This window comes from Microtus ochrogaster, linkage group LG4 (genome assembly GCF_000317375.1).
Source record: "Microtus ochrogaster isolate Prairie Vole_2 linkage group LG4, MicOch1.0, whole genome shotgun sequence".
NCBI lineage: Eukaryota > Metazoa > Chordata > Mammalia > Rodentia > Cricetidae > Microtus > Microtus ochrogaster.
In genome coordinates this window covers 55,656,115-55,675,794 of record NC_022030.1, presented here as the reverse complement: position 1 = coordinate 55,675,794, position 19,680 = coordinate 55,656,115, and the positions used below count along the sequence as shown (strand labels likewise).

General features: G+C 53.5%; 1 protein-coding gene across 6 annotated transcripts in view; it reads left to right on the top strand.

Moving 5' to 3' along the window:
• The first annotated feature begins 5,006 nt into the window (after positions 1–5,006).
• The window catches only part of Speg (SPEG complex locus), a 50,076-nt gene continuing 35,402 nt past the window's right edge, over positions 5,007–19,680 (top strand). For 3 of the 6 annotated variants that reach the window (XM_026786447.1, XM_026786451.1, XM_026786452.1), the window contains exons 1-8: positions 5,007–5,085; positions 6,052–6,094; positions 6,889–6,918; positions 7,505–7,594; positions 7,677–8,013; positions 10,625–11,928; positions 13,692–13,835; positions 14,339–14,521. In XM_026786447.1, coding sequence (XP_026642248.1) covers positions 5,053–5,085; positions 6,052–6,094; positions 6,889–6,918; positions 7,505–7,594; positions 7,677–8,013; positions 10,625–11,928; positions 13,692–13,835; positions 14,339–14,521 — 2,164 coding nt within the window. In that variant the 5' untranslated portion in view covers positions 5,007–5,052. Of the gene's footprint in view, positions 5,086–6,051; positions 6,095–6,883; positions 6,919–7,504; positions 7,595–7,676; positions 8,014–8,347; positions 8,553–10,624; positions 11,929–13,691; positions 13,836–14,338; positions 14,522–19,680 lie in introns of those variants that run through there. The other 3 variants (XM_026786448.1, XM_013351701.2, XM_026786449.1) reach the window with 3 other exon arrangements.

Sequence of the window (19,680 nt, the reverse complement as noted above, 5' to 3'; positions counted from 1 at the left end):
CTTCTCTCCCTAGTGTCACCCTGCCCATTTCCTAGAGTCTGGCCTGTAGGTGGCCAAGGGTGGCTTCCACAATTGGCCTAGAAGCTGCCAGTACTGATTTCCTTAACGTGGGTGGGCCTGGGGACTGGAACACGTTCTGGAAGAATTCTGAGCTGAAAGAGTAGATTCTTATAGTTTTTATTTACCTATAATCTGGAGTAAAAGAAGTTGTAAACAGGTTATAATTCAAAGGTTAAGGTAGATAAATTAATAAGAATGCAACTGGAAGGGAAGAGAGATGAGGTCAAGAGAAGGAAAGAGAGAGGAAGAGAATGGCGGTCATGATGCTGGTTAGATGCTGGACAGGTCCACAGAGGACTGCCCTTCCAAAGGCTTCCCGGTACTGGTGAGACCAGTGGGGACCAGAGAGGAGGGAGGTCTGCCTGAGACCAGGTCTGGTGACGACATGTCAATACTGAGCATCCTGTTCAGTCTTCATGATCTTGGAGCCTTTCTACTACTCAAAAAGTTCTGGGGAGCTGGGCGGTGGTGGCGCACGCCTTTAATCCCAGCACTCGGGAGGCACAGGCAGGCGGATCTTTGTGAGTTTGAGACCAGCCTGGTCTACAAGAGCTAGTTCCAGGACAGGCTCTAAAACCACAGAGAAACCCTGTCTCAAAAAACAAAAACAAAAACAAAAACAAAACAAGAAGTTCTGGGGGAGGGAAGGAGAAAGAAAGAGCGAGATTGTTCAGTGTCTTAGAATTAGCTACTAATCGGTTGGCCTGGTCTGTCTCCTATGAAGATGAAGGCTACCTCCAACCCCCAGCAGGGCTGCTTCCTGGCTGCTTTTGAATCAGGGTGGTGCACTAGGCAGAGATAAATCCAGACTGAACATACCCAGATACAGGGGTCCAGTCTCCTGGCTGGGGCCATCTTGGTGCACAGCGGGGGTGAAGAGCTTGGCGTGTAGAAAGGCCTTGAGTGCTGTGGGGCTGGCTTTAAGGCCTCTGACATTCACAGAACGGAAGAGGGGACTGAGTTGAAGCATGTCCCCTTTGAGAGCATGCCTAGATAAACACATCGACCCAAGGTGGCCAAACAGTTCTGCCAGGGAAGGGTGGCTTTGGTGATGCTGGAGGGTAAACTAGACGAGTCTGGCTTCTTCTCCTTCTGTTGCCCATCCCTCACATTCTCGCTCAGTACCAGCTCCTGGTTCAGGCGAACTGAGCCAGCAGCTTGGCATCGCTCAGGCATCATAGAAAACGCTCTTATTTGGAATTGACAGCACAAACATTCAAGGAGCTCGAGGAAGCCAAGCAAGGACCTGGCCAGAGAAAGAAGGAGCCGTTTCCTGGCCATGATGGCTTTCTGGCTGGGTGAGACAGGGTGATCTGAAGGCTCCTGGCACTCCAGAAGCCTGGGGTGTTAGTTCAGGATGGAAGGGTCTTGGCAAGTCTGCCACAGGGTGGGAGTTTTGTAAGATGGTAAAGGCAAAGGGTTTAGGGTGTTGCAGTAGGAGAGAAAGGAGAGAAAGTGGTAGAAATTCGGGATGCTGGTAAAATCCTTAGCATGTATTAAGGTGTGCTATCTCATTTAATTATTTAATCTTCCAAACTCTTTGATTATTATTTGGACTTAACACTTAAGACAGCCGGATTCCAGTTTACCCAAGGTTGAATGTTAGTGAGGTAGCAGGGTTAGGCCTGGAACGCTGGGTCTCTGAGCCTGGTCCTCATTGCCCATCCACAGAAAGGAAGGTGAAGACCAAGTGAAGAGCTTCTCTCCACCCCTACCTCTCTCCTGTCAATTTCCCACTCCTTCTCCGGCCTGCCTCTAACACAGGTGGGCATTCTCTTTGGAAGCCTCTGACCCCCATCCTTACACGGCTCCTCAGCAAGTGGTCAGAACAAGTTAAGTGGTGTCCTCAGACTTCACTTCAGATCATGGGGCATGTGTGGCTTAAGAGCAGGCCTTCATGCACTGCAGGGCAGGGGGTACAGAGCAGCTGAGAGAAGGGGCAGGCAGGAGGAGCTGGTATGTGTTACTTGAAGCTTTATAGTGAGGATCTGCAGATTGGTGTTAATCAGAAAGGCCAGTGGTCAGCAGATGACCAGGAACCATTCTGAATAGTTGAAGGCATGGAAGGGAGAGGCTCGAGTTAGATGGAAACAGGGACAGGTTAGGCCAGGAAAGGAGAGGAATGCAGTAGAACCAAGCCTCCAGGAAGGACTGTCCTGTAGTTACCATCTTTCCCACCTGGACTTGGGCTGTCTGTATTAAAGAGCCACGAGAAACTACTGTGGAATTGGAAATGGGAAAAGAATGTCACCATCCATATGTGCACAGCACAGAAGTGCCAATCAGAGAAAGGAGGAGGGGCCACAGTGCAACACAGAGGAACCCTGGGAGGGAAAACAGAGGAGCTGAGAAGCCTCCTTCACTTCGCAGAGCAAGTCCTCCCTGAAGATCTGGGCAGAATGGGGGATAGATAGTCACTTCTCCAACAGTTTCTGAGCTGGGGCGGGACAGGGAGGAAGGAAAGGCTGGATGAAAGCGGCTGTTCCTCACCGCTCCTTACCTTTGCTCACCTGCGACTCACTTCTGTCTACTGTGTACCAGTTGTCTACCATTTGGGGGGGGGGGGAGAACAAAAAGCTACGACCGAAAGACAGACAATATGAGGCACCATCCCCTGTACAGCAGGAGAGTTAGAGAGTATGTGGGATTAGAGGAAGGGAAAGAGAGGAGCCGAACACAGGCAGGAGAGGAAGACTGGTGTGTGTGGCTCAGAGGAAGGTCTGCCAAGAGATCAGAGCAGGCAGTGTCTTTTAGAGATTTTCCAGCTAAGGGGAACACTGGCAGGGCTGAACTCAGAAAGCGGCAGAGGAGCACAGATGCTCTGTCATGAAGACAAAACTGGATGGGCGGGGGGGGGAGGGGGCGCTCTTGCTGCGAGCCATGCCTCCCAGGCCAGTCCTTCAGGTTGCTGTAGACTCAGGGCAGGGACACAAAATCCTGCCAGTCACGCTTCAAGCCCAGCTGTCCCATCACTCACGCCCGCTGCCCATTGGTTATTTTTGCTATGGAATGTGCCAGCCCCTCGGATTTTCCTGGGGAACAAGGGTTCATGTTACCCCCTCTGTCCACTCAGCTCCTCCAGCTGTGAGATGGTGTATTTGGGGGTGGCCAGGGTCCTCTGGCTGGAAGTAGTGTGGACAGTGCCTTCTCAGTGCACATTTCTACACACGTGTCTCCATGTGGACCATTAGCCACCTGGTTGAGAAACTAGGACACCTGTATGCAGCCAGAAGGTAGGAGGCGGGATTTTAAGCCCCCCCCCCCAGGTATGATGGTACATACCTTTAATCCCAGCATATGAGAGACTGAATTTGAGGCCAGCCTGGTCTACAAGTGAACTCCAGGCCTTCCAGGGCTATAAAGTGAGACCCTGTCTCAAAACAAAACAAAACAGGATAATAATAATAATAATAATAATAATAATAATAATAGGATCTCAAATGTAAACAACTACAGGAGGAGTCAGATAGAAACAAAACATGAGGAAGGTACTGTAGTAAGCAGTTGAATATGAGTGTGTTGTCTCACCCTAAACCAAACCAAATTTATTGGGTCTGTCTCTGTATTTACTTCAGTGCCAAGGTTTTAAAGCAATAGGGTCAGGAGACGCACGAACGAACCAGCATGTGGTTCTTTATGACACACTGGTCAATAACCTAGTCAGAGAGTCCAGGCTCCGCAAATTTATTAGCCGTGCATCCTGGGACAAGTGATTGCTTTATACCTCAGCCTTCCTCCTTATGGGGATTAAATAAATTACACAAAGTCCTCAGCGTCATGCCTAGTGCTGACCAAGAAGGCAGTAAATGTTAATAATTAGTACTGTACTCATAGCTGGGACTGGCACCACACAGGTGCATTCTGGGATGAGGAGCCCTGGAGCGATACCAGTTCTCTTAGCCTCAGCCCCTTGTCAGTTCAATGGGGATGGGAATACTCCTAAGAGTTCTAGGCTCCTGGGGTTGTTTTGAATGAACTGAAGTTTGCAAAGTGCTGGGTACTTGGCAAATGCTAATGAAGCCTAGCTACATTATTAGGAAAGGAAGGCAGACTTTTGTTTAGACGCATTTGTGTTCATGGTGCTGAATAAGGGGGGGGGGTTGGGCAATGGAGGGAACACACCAAAAATCTTGTAACTCAATTGTGGGAATATGAGTTGACTTTGATTATTATTTGATTATTAGCACCTTATCTCGTGCCGTGTGTGTGTGTGTGTGTGTGTGTGTGTGTGTGTGTGTGTGTTTGTGCGTGCATGTGTGTGTGTTGTGGAGATGGATGGATGGGAGGGGACAGTACAAGAAGCATTCAGAAATTCAAGTCAAAGAGAGAACCCCCCTCTTTTCTTTACTGTCCTGAAGAGCCTAGGTCCAAGTCAGCACGTGTCCCCAACCCAAGGACCTTTGTGCTGAGCATAATAACCAAGGCGCCCCCACCCGGCGTTGTGCTCTGAGGTGAGATGTTGGTGCTGTCTGACAGTGTGCGTGTGCGCATGTTTGCGGAGTACGCTAGCGAAGATGCTGCTGACCTTCCATAGCCTGCCTGCTGGAGGAAAGGGGATGCGGCGAGGAGGCCGCCTCTCGCTGCCGACCAAAGTGGCCTGAACTAGAGGCTACTGCACTCCTTTCTGTGCCTCAGTTTCCCCATGTGCCCAGGGCCCGAAAGGCAGATGTGGGGTGGGGGTACTGGCTGTCAGAGTTGGGAGGTGTTCCGTGGGAGAGCTAGAAAGCAGGCAAGTGCTGCCTCAGGGTGGGTAGAAGGGCTGGAAAAGGAAGGGTCGCCAGGTAGGGTTCAGGCTGGCGGAGGAGGGGCAGGCTCTGGGCGCAGCCGCCTTCCTCTTACCCCCACCCCAGCTCCCGAGGCCCGGCGGCTCCTTCCGCCACCCGCGCCGGCTCCGGCCCGCTCCCCAGCTCGCCCCCGGCCCCGCCTCCGACTCCGCCCCGCCCCCGCCTGTCCCCTCCTCGCCCGGCCGCCGGCCCGGCCCCCTCCCCCGCCATGAAGAAGCTGTGGGTGAAGAAGCGTTTCCAGGTGAGGGCTCCGGGGGCGGGCGGCGCCGGGAGGGGGTAGGAAGGGCTGAGCGCCCCGAGGGAGGGCGGGTCACCGCGGCTGGGCCCAGGGGAGGGGGCGCTGGAGTGGCGCTGGCCCCACCCCAGCCCTGGGGAGGGCGACGGGCCGGGCACATGGGGGGGGGGGATGCTGGCCAGCGACTGGAGAGCTCAGGCCCCTCCCCGTGCTGAAGGGCAGAAGCCCCCATCATCCCAAGCCCCTCGACCCCTGGAGGCCCCGGTTACAGTCTCAGCACGCAGCACCCACTGGCTTCTTTGCTATCTCACCCACATCCAGCCCTGGCCTCAGTCCCCGCCCGGCTTTTCCTGGCCCCCCTACTCCGCAGCCTTTGGTATTCCGGAGATCCTGAAAGCAAAACTAATGGATCCGCGCTGAGCTCAATAAATTTCCCCAAGCTATGTCCTGTCCTCTGTATACTGGGGCCTCCTTCCTGCATTAGCGAGGTGCTGGCCTTTGAGAGATCTTATTCTTTGCCAGCCCCTTACTCTGCCTGCTTGACACCTATCCCAGGTATCTGCCCTTCCCCGCAGCAGGAATCTGTGTCCACGGCCCTCCATCTCTATTCGTTCTAGCGCCCCCTCCCTCTCCCCTCAGTAGGGCGGATTTCCTCTTTTCCTCCCCTGTGTCACAGGCCGTGCCGCTTTGACCCCAGGCTCACAGGCTCTAGCCCTTAGGAAGTACTTGGGTTTGCTCCACAACACTGCTGGTCCCTAGCCTTTCTTCCCTGGCTCCTTCCCAAAGCCAAGCTGGATAGCCTAGAGGAAGGAGAACTGAGCCATTATGACTAGAGCGACCTAAAGGCTCTGGTCTCTTTGCCCTGGCCCCTAGTATGAGTTCTTGTTTGATCATAGTAGATTGGGATGAGAGATATATGGACTCAGGATCAAGCCTCCCCCTCAACTGCTCCTTCTGGCTTTTCTCTTTCAGAAAACCGGCCATTCCCGCCGGGCCTTTGGCAGACTTACCCATGGTGCGTGGACTTCGGGTTGCTGTAGCCCATGCCCACTTCTCTTGGTCCATGCCCCTTCATGAGACACCACAGCCCTGAAGATAGCCCATGAGATGTGGAACCCCCTCCCCATCTATCCATCCCCAAGAAAGACCACTATTCTCTGCAGCTGAGGAAGGCCATAGTATTTGGGAAGGGGCTCCCTAGCACACTCACCATGGGCCTTGGCTCTCTGTTGTCCATCTGTGGGACCAAGTGAGAGGCATTACATTGCCATGTCCTGGCAACGACTACATGGCCCCTGTTTGTTATGGGACCCAAAGGGAAACTGAGGCACGGAATCTGATAGGCTCTGGGATCTTTGCTCCTAACTTAGCCATAGCATTTTTTTTTTTTTGAGGACCTGAGGAGGATAATTGCCTCAACACAGTGAAGACAGATGGAAATGCATTCATAGGGAAGGGCCAAAGTACAGTGTAAACACTGTAATAGAGACCTGAGACTGTGGCTGTGCACAAATATGTGTGTGTTTGTTATGAGTGTGTGTGTGTGAAAGAGAGAGAGAGAACCAGTAAGTGCTGAGGGTACCAGAATCACTGGGCATTTGAGATGACCATCTAAGCATATGGCTCCCCAGTGTTGATACATTCTGGGGGTCTCCCTCCCCTCCCCATCCTACAGAACATCTCTGGTATCCCTGGGCACCAGGGGCCCTTATACTCCCTATGTTCTGCCTGCCTTCCATGCCCCATCCCACAAACACTCTGATAACTGTCTGTCCACATCTCTCTCCTGCTGCTCCTATGGAAGCGAAGTTTTCCGCTCCTGCAGAAAGCAAAGTTACGGTAGGAAGCTGACTCCTGCCCTAGCCCCTCACTCCCTTTCCCTACCCAGTCTGGGCTTCTCCTCACCCTGCCTCAGTTACACCCTGATGCCTTCTGTTTGGTTTGGGGTTCAGGACAGCCTGGTCCTGCTGTTGGTTGCGTGCCTTGACAGTACAACTCTGAGGTGACTCCTCTTTGTTCCTGGGGTACCGGAACCTAGACTTTTGAACCCTGGAACTTAGGGCCTTGTTATGTGGGATGCTGCTATTCAAGACCTTAAGGTGTTATGGACATGGAGAGGGTGGCAGAGGCCCTGGTAAGCCTTTAAGTGGGTGGGGGTGGCTTATGTGGAGGGGTCCATGGAAGTAAGGGTGATTATCCAAGGGTGAGTGGTCCAGATGGAGCCTGGACACCAGCATGGGAGGGGCTACCTTAAGCATCCCAGGCTGGACCAGGGGGAGTCAGGAGCAAAAGAGAGTAGATCGGGTCCTGGAAGCTCTCCCTGCGATTAAGATGGAACTTGCTGTGGGGGAGGCAGGAGGCGACTAGGGAAGAGTTGGAGGCATAGGGAGGAGGTCCTTGCCCACACAGACCCCTTCTTCTCCAGACTCCGAGACTGCTGAGGATGACATCAGCGATGTGCAGGGGACCCAGCGCCTGGAGCTTCGGGATGACAGGGCCTTCAGCACCCCCACGGGTGAGCTTTCTGGGTGCTCCAAGAGCAAGCAGACTGGCTTCCTACAAAGGGTGCCTCTGTCTCACTGTGCTCCTTTCTTTAGGGGGCTCTGATACCTTGGTGGGCACCTCCCTGGACACACCCCCGACCTCCGTGACAGGCACCTCAGAGGAGCAAGTGAGCTGGTGGGGCAGCGGGCAGACGGTCCTGGAGCAGGAAGCGGGCAGCGGGGGTGGCACCCGCCCCCTCCCAAGCAGCCCAAGGCAAGCACAGACAACCGGGGCCGGGCCACGGCACCTGGGGGTGGAGCCGCTGGTGCGGGCATCGCGAGCTAATCTGGTGGGCGCAAGCTGGGGGTCAGAGGATAGCCTTTCGGTGGCCAGTGACCTGTATGGCAGCGCGTTCAGTCTGTACAGAGGACGGGCGCTCTCGATCCACGTGTAAGTAATGGCCTCACCCGGGCCCACACTATCTCATCTCACCATGCTGCCCCTGTGCGTTGCCCCATCACTGCTCCATAAGCCTCCATCCAGCCTCCTCCGCCTCACCCATCTCCGTGCGCCCCATTCTCCTCGGCTTCCACTCCTGGCACTGGCTACACTCTCTTTCCACACCACGCCCTCCTTTGCCATCGCCACCCACGGCCTCCTGCTCCCACCTGTGCAGGCTCACAGTGCCAGCTTCATGGTCTTGAGGACCCCTCTGTCCCTTCCTCTTCTCTTCTAAGAGCTTCAGTGTGTCAGGGCCCCTCTCCCGCCTCGCCCATGTAGGCTCCAGTTGTCCCAGGATCCCCCCCCCCTACAAGAGCCCCCTCCGTGCCTGCTGTCTCAGCAGCTGCCGCCTTTTCATCTCTCTGCACATTCCGGTTCCCATGTGGGCCTTTTTCTGGGAGGAACAGAACCTTTCTGCACGGCAGCTCCCGGGAGAGCAGGAGAGAGCAGGGGAGCGAGACAGCACCCAGGAGAGAGAAGCCAGAGAGGTGGTCAGGGGCAGCTGGGGCAAGGGGCCTGCGGACCCCGGGAGGATGTGGGTTGTGGGGAGGCAGTGGGCTGAGAGAGGAGGAGGGGGTGGGGATAGGGAGCTGTGGTGGAGGTGGAGGGTTGGAGGAATAGTGGCAGGGGGCATGGGATGATCTCATGGATAGGACCTGAGGATGGGTCCATGGCTGACCTGGTAGGGGGTGATGACAAATGGAGGTGCTGGGGTGAGGTCCTGAAGCCATTTTTGGAGATTTAAGGGATGGCAGAAACAGGAGGGGGTGTATACGGAAGAGGGGAGTGGCTGATGAGAGATGTGGTGGAGGGTATCTGGGTAACCGAAGAGGGGCTTGGTTTGTGATGGGTGTGGGTGCTGGGTAGACATGCAGGGTAGGGTAACAAGGGCTCTGGTGTGATTTTTAAGAGGGTGGCTAGACTGGCTAGTGATGGGCAGGGGAGAGGCCTGGGTCCATGGCAGGGGCCTAGGGTGCTCCTTTGGCTTATCTTATTGGTGTTATCAGGCACTCCTTCCCTGCCTTTCTTTCCCAGGCCCCAGCCTGAGCCTGGAGTTGCTATGGCAACTTCAGAGGAACCCATTTCCTTAGTGATATCTATGGTACAGAGTCTGGCCTGGAGCTGCGAGCTGCCCGAGCTGCCGGCAAGAGGTCTCCTCTGCTGTCCCTAATTTCTCTTCTGGCTTCGCCCAGTTTCCAGAAACCGGTCCTTAAGGACTCTGCTGCCCCTCCCTCACAGTAGCCGGCCTCCTGGCAAGCGTCTGAGGCTTTTCTCCTTTAGCCCTTCCCCCTCTTCCAGGCAGGGGCGGGGCTACAGCGTGGGCGGTGACTCAGGTAGTCTAAAATATCCTTACATCGAAGCGTGCATAGAACTTATGCTCCTGGATGTACTGTTTCTTCTTCTGCCGTTTTCCCAGAAACCCAGACAGCTGGAAGGGAGCGGAGGCTTAGGGATCAGGCTATCTGTATTTCATCCCCGATACCACTTCCTGGACTGTCACCTTAAGAGGACACTGGCCCTCCTTGACTCAACCTCAGTTTCTTTATCTGTAAATAGGGACAATATCAGTTCGTCCATCAAGGGACTTTTGTAAGGATTTAAATAACTCAGTGCAGGTGGAGCCTTAATTCATGCCTGACCCACACTAAGTATCCCATGAACTTGCTCGTGGGTTTTCAGCTCTGATCCGTCAGGTACGGTAAGAGCTCTCAGATAGATACCTTTTCTTGCCGGTCTTCGTGTGTAACATGTCCTTTCCCCATACATATGGGGGAAACTGAGGTCTAGCTCCTGGGCCCCAAAACTCTGTTTGACCAGGAGGCACTTTGAGTGCACAGGCTTCTTCACTCCCCATGCCCCCACGCTCTTTGTTCTGCCCCAGTTGGTAGTTATTTCTGCGCGGGACTAATTCTCGGGGTGCCCCCTTGAAGGAGAATTTCTGTCCTTCTCAGACAGGTTTCCAAGAACTCAGATTTTTTTCCCAGGTGGGGTAAACAGGGACTGCACTAGGGGGAGATTGATCAAGAGGCATGGCTCTGGGATTAGGACTCTGCCCTCTAAAAGCAGTTGCTTTTCTGGGAGCCACTGTGAAGGACAAGTATCCCGTCCAGACTGGGCAGGGCTGCTGTGGGGACCAGCCTGGGGCAGGAATGAGTAGGAGGCACATTCCTGAGAGGAGCCCCTCCCCATCTACCCTTCGTGTTTTCTCTCATCATCTCATCTTTGAGTCCCTAGCTTCCTTCTTTTCCTCTCCCTCATGCTCAGTTCTTGCTGTGTCCCAGCTTTCAGGGCTGGGGGGAGGGGGCTGGCTAGAACCCCTGAGGCTGAGTCTGTATTTGGACCCAGCTAATATCTGGGTCTGGTGCATGAGCCGCTGGCCTCTCCCCAGCACCTGCTCTGGCTGTGCCCTCGTGGGGGTGGGGGGTAGGGCAGGAAAAATCTGGCCCATGTCACCCCAAGCCTGCCCAGCATGCCCCGCTGCCCAATCCCTCTTACAAGCCAGGGGTCTTGGAGGAAAGGCCCCCTGAGTCCTCCACCCCTCTCGGCCTTGGTTCTGCAGCAGTATTCCTCAGAGTGGATTGCGCAGAGAGGAGCCTGACCTTCAGCCTCAGCCAGCCAGTGATGCCCTTCGTCCACGCCCTGCCCTTCCACCTCCCTCCAAGTCCGCGCTGCTTCCCCCACCATCACCTCGGGTGGGTAAGAGGGCTTTGCCAGGATCTAGTGCCCAGCCCCCAGCTACTCCCACTTCGCCCCATCGGCGTTCTCAGGAGCCCTCGCTGCCTGAGGACACCATCACCGAAGAGAAGCGAGGGAAAAAGCCTAAGTCATCAGGGCCGTCGCTGGCGGGCACTGTGGAGTCCCGGCCCCAGACGCCACTGAGCGAGGCCTCGGGTCGCCTGTCAGCATTGGGCCGCTCACCCCGGCTGGTGCGCGCCAGCTCCCGCATCCTGGATAAGTTGCAATTCTTCGAGGAGCGGCGACGCAGCCTGGAGCGCAGCGATTCGCCACCAGCGCCCCTGCGGCCCTGGGTGCCCCTACGCAAGGCCCGCTCGTTAGAGCAGCCTAAGTCCGAGGGCGGCGCGGCGTGGGGCACACCAGAGACCTCGCAGGAGGAGCTGCGGTCACCCCGGGGCAGTGTGGCAGAGCGGCGTCGCCTGTTCCAGCAGAAGGCGGCCTCGCTGGATGAGCGCACGCGACAGCGTAACGCAGCCTCGGACCTCGAGCTCCGCTTTGCCCAGGAGCTGGGTCGCATCCGTAGATCTACGTCGCGGGAGGAACTGGTGCGTTCGCACGAGTCCCTGCGTGCCACGCTGCAGCGCGCCCCATCACCCCGAGAGCCCGGCGAGCCCCCACTCTTCTCCCGGCCCTCTACACCCAAGACTTCACGGGCGGTGAGCCCGGCCGCCACCCAGCCACCTCCTTCCAGCAGTGCGGGCAAATCTGGGGACGAGCCTGGGAGGCCCCGCAGCCGAGGACCAGTGGGCAGGACTGAACTAGGGGAAGGCCCGCAGCAGGAGATTAAGCGTCGGGACCAGTTTCCCCTAACCAGGAGCAGAGCCATCCAGGAGAGCAGGAGCCCTGTGCCGCCGGGCACTGCTGATCCCCCAGAAAGCAGGACAAAAGCGCCCTCTGGTCGAAAACGGGAACCCCCTGCCCAAGCGGTGCGCTTTCTGCCCTGGGCCACTCCGGGTGTGGAGGGCGCTGTTCTGCCCCAAACCTTGGAGAAGAACAGAGCCGGGCCTGAGGCTGAGAAGAGGCTTCGCAGAGGACCTGAGGAGGATGGTCCCTGGGGGCCCTGGGACCGCAGAGGAACCCGCAGCCAAGGCAAAGGTCGCCGTGCTCGGCCCACGTCCCCTGAGCTCGGTAAGAGCACAGAGAGGGCAGAGAACAGCAAGGGTGAGCAGGCTAGGGGAACAGCAAGACTGCTGGCGAAGCAAGTTTTGTTTGCTGCTTTTATTATTGACACAGGGGCTGGGATAAAGGTGCCATGTTAGAATCTGCTACTGCCAAGAAGGAAATGAGTGTGCTCAGTAGAGCAGAGATGTGAGCGAAGCCCGGGTGTCTGTTGTATGTCCTTTAAGGTCCAGTGAACTGCAAGGCAGTGAGGCCAAGGACCAGCAACTGGAGGAGGCGCTGGCTGGAACCTATGACCCCCCTCCCTTTGTGGGAAGAGATAGCCTAAAATTACTGAAAAACCGAAGCATCCCTAACCCTTTGCTCTCTCGAACCGCACCCCCCACTACCCATTCCAGCACTAGTCCCTATCCCGCTGGGGCCACAAAGGTCAGATCCACACTCACCTTCTAGCTTCCTTTGACTCATCCTTGCATCCTACCTCACTGATTCCTATGGATCATGCGCAGCACCACCAACAGAATGCTACTGTCCCTAACCCTGAATATTTCGAACAGCAACCCAGGGCCTGTACCTGGAGAAGCAGAAGAAAACACCCTTCACCTTCCCCCACGCCGTGATGCTTTCCCCCAGTGTATCCCAGGGTCTGCCAGTACCCGGATTATTTATTGCACTTACTGCCTTGTAATATTCTCTATCAAAATAATTTTTCATTTCCAGATCGGCCCCTCAAAATCTTTAGACACGTAGGCTTCCATTCATCCTCCTTACCTCCATTACTGTTTCCACCACAGTGTCCCAGGTGTGTCAAGTAGGCCCATAGTGACGTTACTTCATTTCTGTCTCTATGCCAGTTGCACAAGGCCTTTATCTTCCCCATACCGTAGCTGAGGTTCAGAGAGATGCTCTCATTTGCTGAAGGTGATATAGCTAAAAGACAACCAACCTGGGATCCTCACTGCCCTTTCTGCTACCTATGTAGTCTCTTATCTAGCTGATAAAATGGTAGAGGTAGAAAGCCCCAGGGGAGGGGTTAGAGGAAAAGTGTTTAGCCAGTGTGCTAAAGGCCCTGAGTTCAACCTCCAGCATACATTCGGAAGATACCTAGGGAGAACCACAACAGCGATTTTTATCTGTGTGTATAGTATCCAAAAGCTTGCACCATATCTTCTTTCCTGTTGTATTCCTGGCGCTTGGTGTGTAGTGGGCAGTTAAGTATAGTGTTGCTGTTTGCTGAAGGGACCTAATCAAAACTGATCTTCGTAGGCCCTCTGACTACCACTGCCTCTTCAGAATCTGTGGCCTTATACATATTTGACTATCCCCCTCACCCCACCCCTCATTTCCCTGTGAACCTAGTATTGCTGCTTAGGTTATAGGGGACTGGTAGCTTATTCTCTGTCAATTGCTGCTTAGACGGTCTGTGGTCCTCAGAGTGCCAGGCCTGACATAATGGCCAGTTCATGTGAAGACACCCCTGGTGCATCCCACTGCCCTCCAGAAGCCAGCACCAATTGTGAATGAAGTAGACTCTCTGTTGCCCTGTACTGATGAAGAACCTTTGCTCTGGCTTCCCCCTTCCTTTGTCTCAGGCACTCAAGACAGAGGCCTTTGCTATCTAAAGATTCTGCCTTCCAGAAACTCCTCATGCTGAGTTTTGGTTTTCTAGGATTCTGTACTACCAACATCCCATCTCCCTACAAATGTCCCCTGATGCCCCCACAAGGCTGACGTCCCCTTCCTCTCTCTATCCCCGCTCCTGTGTTCGGCAGAGTCCTCAGACGACTCCTATGTGTCTGCTGGAGAAGAGCCTCTGGAGGCACCAGTGTTTGAGATACCCCTGCAGAACATGGTGGTGGCGCCGGGAGCTGATGTGTTACTTAAATGTATCATCACCGCCAATCCCCCACCCCAAGGTGAGCTGCGGGGAGGGCTGGAGGCTGGCAGGTGTGGTGGGGAACCTGTGGTATAGGAGCAGGGTAGGTTTCCCGGAATCCTCTTATGTCAGGGAGGGGAAGAGGAAAACTGTCAGTTCACGGGGCTGCCTGGACTCTGCTGTATTTGGCAAGGTTGCCCCCTACCTCCCCAGCTCAGGTGTAGGCAGCCTGAGCCTCTGGAGTGAGGGAAGATTCCTCAGAATTCTCCTGAGGGAGGAAAGCTGGAGGTACCCTGGTTGGTAGAGTGCTTGCCAAGCACACACAAGATTCTAAGTCTGACCTACAGCCCTGCAAAAGATGGGGGAGCATCCATAATCCCAGCTACATAGCAAACCTGGGCTGTATGGCATCCTATCTCATTTTAAAAGTTAAAAATATTGGCATTGGAAAACATGTCGGGTGGCAGGGTAGTGGATAGGAATGGAATTCCCCAGCGAACCCTTTGTGGCCATAATGAGCTGGTTCTTCCTCTTTCCCCACAGTGTCCTGGAAAAAGGATGGGTCAATACTGCACAGTGAGGGTCGCCTTCTCATCCGCTCCGAAGGCGAGAGGCACACACTGCTGCTTAGGGAGGCCCGGGCTGCTGATGCTGGGAGCTATACAGCCACTGCCACCAACGAACTGGGCCAGGCTAGCTGTGCTTCCACACTGGCCGTAAGACCTGGTAGGGAGCCTTCCAGATTGGGTCCTGGTTGGGGTGAGCTGTGGCACCTCCTGAGGAACATGAGGATGTGGGGTCATTGTCTCTGCACTTGTGCCTAAGCACTTGGTTTCCTAGTGTGTGCAATCCTTCCTTACGATGGGTCTGACTCTCTGGAGGAGGCAGCTTAAGTGTTCCTAGTCTCATGACAAGGACACTGTCATCCAGAAAAGTCCATGAAGTTGGTGAAATTCATCCTTGAACGTCCTTTAAATGTTATCTTTCCAAAACAATTCTCTGAATGGGGTCTGTGGAAAGGCCAATAGTCTTTGAGTCTCTAAGAAAAATAATGTCTTAGTTCAAAGGATTTAAAAGGCACCAAGTGCTTCTGAGGTTATTTCGTTCCAGGACGAGAAGAAAACAGAAAGTAAGAAACAAGGGCCCAAGGGCTGTGTCCATTCCTGTTGGATCCCAGGCCCTTCAGAGGCTGCAGCTGAGAGTACCATTCAGAGATGGGCATTCTGAGCCCGCCTGGTCTATTTTTACAGAGGCCCTCACTTGGTGTCAGGCTACTTCCTTTGGATTTCAGCCTGGTAGCTTTCTGGTTCAGGCAAGACTAGACCAGTATCTATGTGCATGGAAGTGCTGCTTATTAGGTGGTTGGGTCTAACAGTATGCTGATGGTGGGCAGTAGGAGGGGATGAAGAGGGTGTTAACCAGGAAAGGGTACTGCTGCAACACACAGAGGTGGGTGTTACCAATGGGTATCCAAACTAGTTAGGAGGCCAGAGCTCAGAGACCAGTGTTCTGGAATGCTTGCATTGAGACTTCAGGGTCCAGGAGGAGGATGGGAGCCGGCACGCCGTGTCTTGTCCCTTTCTTCCATTCAGTGTTGCAGGTACAAGCTCAGAAACCATGCATGCATTGTTTTAGCTCAACCCTCAATGCATTCCCAATTCAGGAGTTCTTGGTGGGCTCCGGTATCGGCATTTGGGCCATGTTAGTTCCTTTGGTGGCATGTCTGTCTTGTGGTCCGTCTTGTGGTCTTCTTCCTCCATTCCACATGCCTCCCTGGAGACGTTCGAGGCTTTCTCCTTTCTCCTCACCTCCCACTATGCTGAATCATGCCCACCCCTCCACTTCATGCCTCCACCCTTCCATCACCTCTGGGATCTGGCTTCTGACTCAGCTCCCAGCTAGCTCTCCTAGGAGCCCAGGCCTAGCTCCAGAGCTCCAGTCAATACCTGGCTTGGACTGAGAGCTGGCAAGAGGTGGGGTGTGAGGTGCCCCAGTACTGGCTGGTGGCCATCCGGGAGCCTTTTAAGGTTGGGAAAGCAGCTTGGGGCACGGCAGCTGTCAGCACTTGACTGGGAGTTCTGTGTTTGCCACGTTGATTCTCCCGAGCTTCAGTTCTCTCATTTGTAAACCAGAGATAATTATACCATCCTCGCGGATGGAAGCCAGTGTGCGAATGAGCTTTATGAACTGTAAAGCTGTAGACAAATGTTAGTTGTTAGCGTCTGAGGGGGATGTTGTGCACATCAGCCCAGCTTTCCGTGAGGATCTGGAAAGTGCCTTGTCCTTCCCTGCCCCTTTCTTTATGCTGTCTGTGCCTTGGGGACTTCACTCCTGCTTTTCCAAAGTCACTATCATCTAGACCCTCCCTTTTTCCAGCCCCTGGAGGGCCCTCAGCTTGTCACATCTCTGTGCCTGCTTCATCCCAAGGACCCAGAAAACTTTCGTTATGTCATCAGGTTACACCAAGCATTGCAGGAGCCCCCCTAAGTCAGACTGGCTCCAGGGCCCAAGAGGGCTGGCATGCAGGTCCAACCTCAGCACTGATTATGGACCAAGCTGACTTTCTTACCCTACAAGGCACTGTTTGGTCTAGAGTGGCTGGATGGAGGCCAGGGGGCCCAGAGAGTAGCTGGAGCAGGCAGAACCAGCAGTGGCAAAGACATTTGGGAATAGAAGGGGTCTCAGACCAGGCATCTGTAGGTACTGAAGAAGGGGGCTGGGAAAGTGTCTGGCTGTGGGGTACAGGGAATATGTGGAGGGAAGTGGCACTGTCTTATGGAAAGAGACCTGTGTTGAGCTGCTGCCCTTTCTTACTACCTCCCCACCCTTACACTCAGTGCCATGGAAACCAGGCTGGATGCCCAGTGCACTCCAGGGGTGCCCACCCCATCAGGGCCTGCTTTTAAGACCCACAGATGTCAATTCTTGGTTGGGAACCATAGTAACTATAATCTAGAGAATAATCTAGAATATAACCATGGCCCAGGGAACAGGGACTACTGTGAGGGCTGTCTTGTCTGAGCCCTGAGTCCCTCTCACCCAGTAAATAACTCCCAAGCTGAGTGTAGATGAGGAGGTCTCTGTAGTGTGAGAATGCCTAACTGAAGTTTCTGATAGCTGTCACATCTGTCACACAAGCCTCTTTTGAGGACCCCCTGGTGCCAGGTGCCCTGTCTCTGAATAGTTGCTTCTATCTGCAGAGTGTCATGTACTTTTTGCAGATCTTTTCATGTGCCTTTCCTCAGGCTATATTGCATCCTGTATGTGTGTGTGTGTGTGTGTGTTTGTATAGATGGAGGTGTGTGTATGTATAGATGGAAATGTGTGCGCATGTGTGTGTTATTCCCATCTTACAGATGAACAAAAAAAACAAATCAGTATGATTATATAAAGGTTGAACCAGGCCAGCAGTCTGGGAATCTGCCTAGGAATTTTATTAATAGTATGTGATATAGTAATGGAAATTACTTATCTGAGTAACAAATTAGTGTGTGTGTCTTGGGTAAAAACAACCACGCTCTGGTATTTGCTGAGTGCTTCCTAGGTACTGGGCTCACTGAAGATTACATAGTCACATTAAACCCAGCTCTGTGAAGTAGGTTTGGTTGTTGTGCCCATATCACTGATGAGGTAACTGAGGCCAGGGGTTAGCAAGGTGCTCCAGCAAAGCAAGGGAAGCGAACTGGGTCTGAACTGTGCAGTGTGGTATAATATACCAATCTCACATGGCATCCAGCTCTTGAGGTGTGGCTAGTGAAGTTAGGAACAGTTTTTGTATAATGTCATCTTACTTGTTATACATGTTAATAGTCTTTTTTTTTTTTTGTTTTTTGGGAGCGGGTTTTTTTTTTGGTTTTGGGGCTTTTCTTGGACTTGGTTTTGTAGACCAGGCTGGTCTCGAACTCACAGAGATCCGCCTGCCTCTGCCTCCCGAGTGCTGGGATTAAAGGCGTGCGCCACCATCGCCCGGCACATGTTAATAGTCTTAGCCACTGCTTCTGCCTCCAGAGTTAGGATGCTAAGCCAGGGCAACTGGTGGCTGAATATCCCTAACCATTGCGCTGTACGGTCTTCTTTTCTGCTACTCTGAGGAGATTGCAGCTAAGGTATTCCCTGAGCTTGGAGGGAGGTTATTGCCCAGGTCTCTATGGTAGTCAGATTTGGGGAGGGGGTATCCCTACCTCCTCTCTTGACTCTCCATCTCCATCCTTTGTGGCTCTGGTCCTGTTGATTCCTGGTGCTCTTGGGTCCTTTCTGCTATGAATGCTGACAGGAGGCCCTCTAGGGCTGGCCAGGAGGAAGGAGGCTCGGAGTGCTCCATCCTCCATTCTACTGCCTGCACCTCTCATGTATTTGAACCCAAGGTCTAGCATTTCCCAGCCAAGACCTTGGCCTCTTCACTCTTTTTTTTTTTAAATATTTATTTATTATGTATACAATGTTCTGTCTGTGTGTATGCCTGCAGGCCAGAAGAGGGCACCAGACCTCATTACAGATGGTTGTGAGCCACCAAGTGGTTGCTGGGAATTGAACTCAGGACCTTTGGAAGAGCAGGCAATACTCTTAACCACTGATCCATCTCTCCAGCCCCGGCCTCTTCACTCTTTGCCTTAGCTGGCCTCATTCCTGGTTTTGTTGTTGTTGTAAGTGTCATGTAAGGATGATCTTAATGGATGAGCTATGTACTCAGTAAGACTGGTGAGGTGCTGCGGGGACAGAAAATTGGCCTCCAGTATTTGGACCAGGAGACAGCCATCACTGTGACTTATCTTAGTCTTATATTTAAGATCACCATTGCCGGGCGGTGGTGGTGCACGCCTTTAATCCCAGCACTCGGGAGGCAGAGGCAGGCAGATCTCTGTGAGTTCGAGACCAGCCTGGTCTACAAGAGCTAGTTCCAGGACAGGCTCAAAAGCCACAGAGAAACCCTGTCTCGAAAAACCAAAAAAAAAAAAAAAAAAAAAGATCACCACTAACATGTTAAAAAAAAAAAAAAGAGGCTATAGTAAATATGAATACATCATGAATACAAAAGGAACAGGAGAAAACTGTGCCACTAACCTCTACCCTCTTTCCCTGGTCTGGGCCTAGGTGACCATCTGCACAGTGTCAGGCTCTTCCCTAGCAATGACAGTGGCCGCTGATAGATGAGCTCGCTGAATGCCACAGTCCTGTTATCCATTTCACTGGGATCTGGACAGCGCTGGAGAAAGCAGAGTGCCAGACTCAGGCCTCTCCCAGCCCCTGCCTGTCAGCATCAGTGGGTACCGGTGGTCTGACTCCCCAAGGCTGTTATTCAGAATGGGGTTTATCTATCCACCACCTGTCCCAAGAATGGAGACTAATTTCGTGCGGATGCAAGCAGCTTAGCTGACCCATCCAGCCCAGTCATATGTGAGAAACTCAGCACGCACCTGGCTGAGTCAGGCTAACCCTGTGAAATTCTCAGCAGTGTTTCATACATTTTAAACTAAACCTGAAACACTCTCAGCAGTGTTTCTTCTCGCCCCAGGGAATTCTGGGGAAACGGTACCACCTGCAAGCCCAGCCCTCATTTCCCCTCACTGTGGCAGCCGTCTCAGTAAGTGCCTGGATAGAATCCCACAAGGCAGTACCTACAGAGGGCAGAGGCGCAGGCCGGGCCTCATGGAAGTGCTGGTTAATCCCCAAACTATCCTTCTTTCCCCCACAAACTCTATGGAGTTCCTTTTGGCCTTTAGGGCAAAGGCCAGTCCTTCAGCAGGCCCCCACTTCCTAGACAAAGAGGTTGCAGGTCCCTTAGGGTGCTGGGAGGTAACAAGAGATTCCTGCTCTCACACTGTTGCCCCTTTCTTTCCTTTCCTTTTCTTTTTTCTCTCACTTTATCTTTTTTTTTTTTTTTTTTT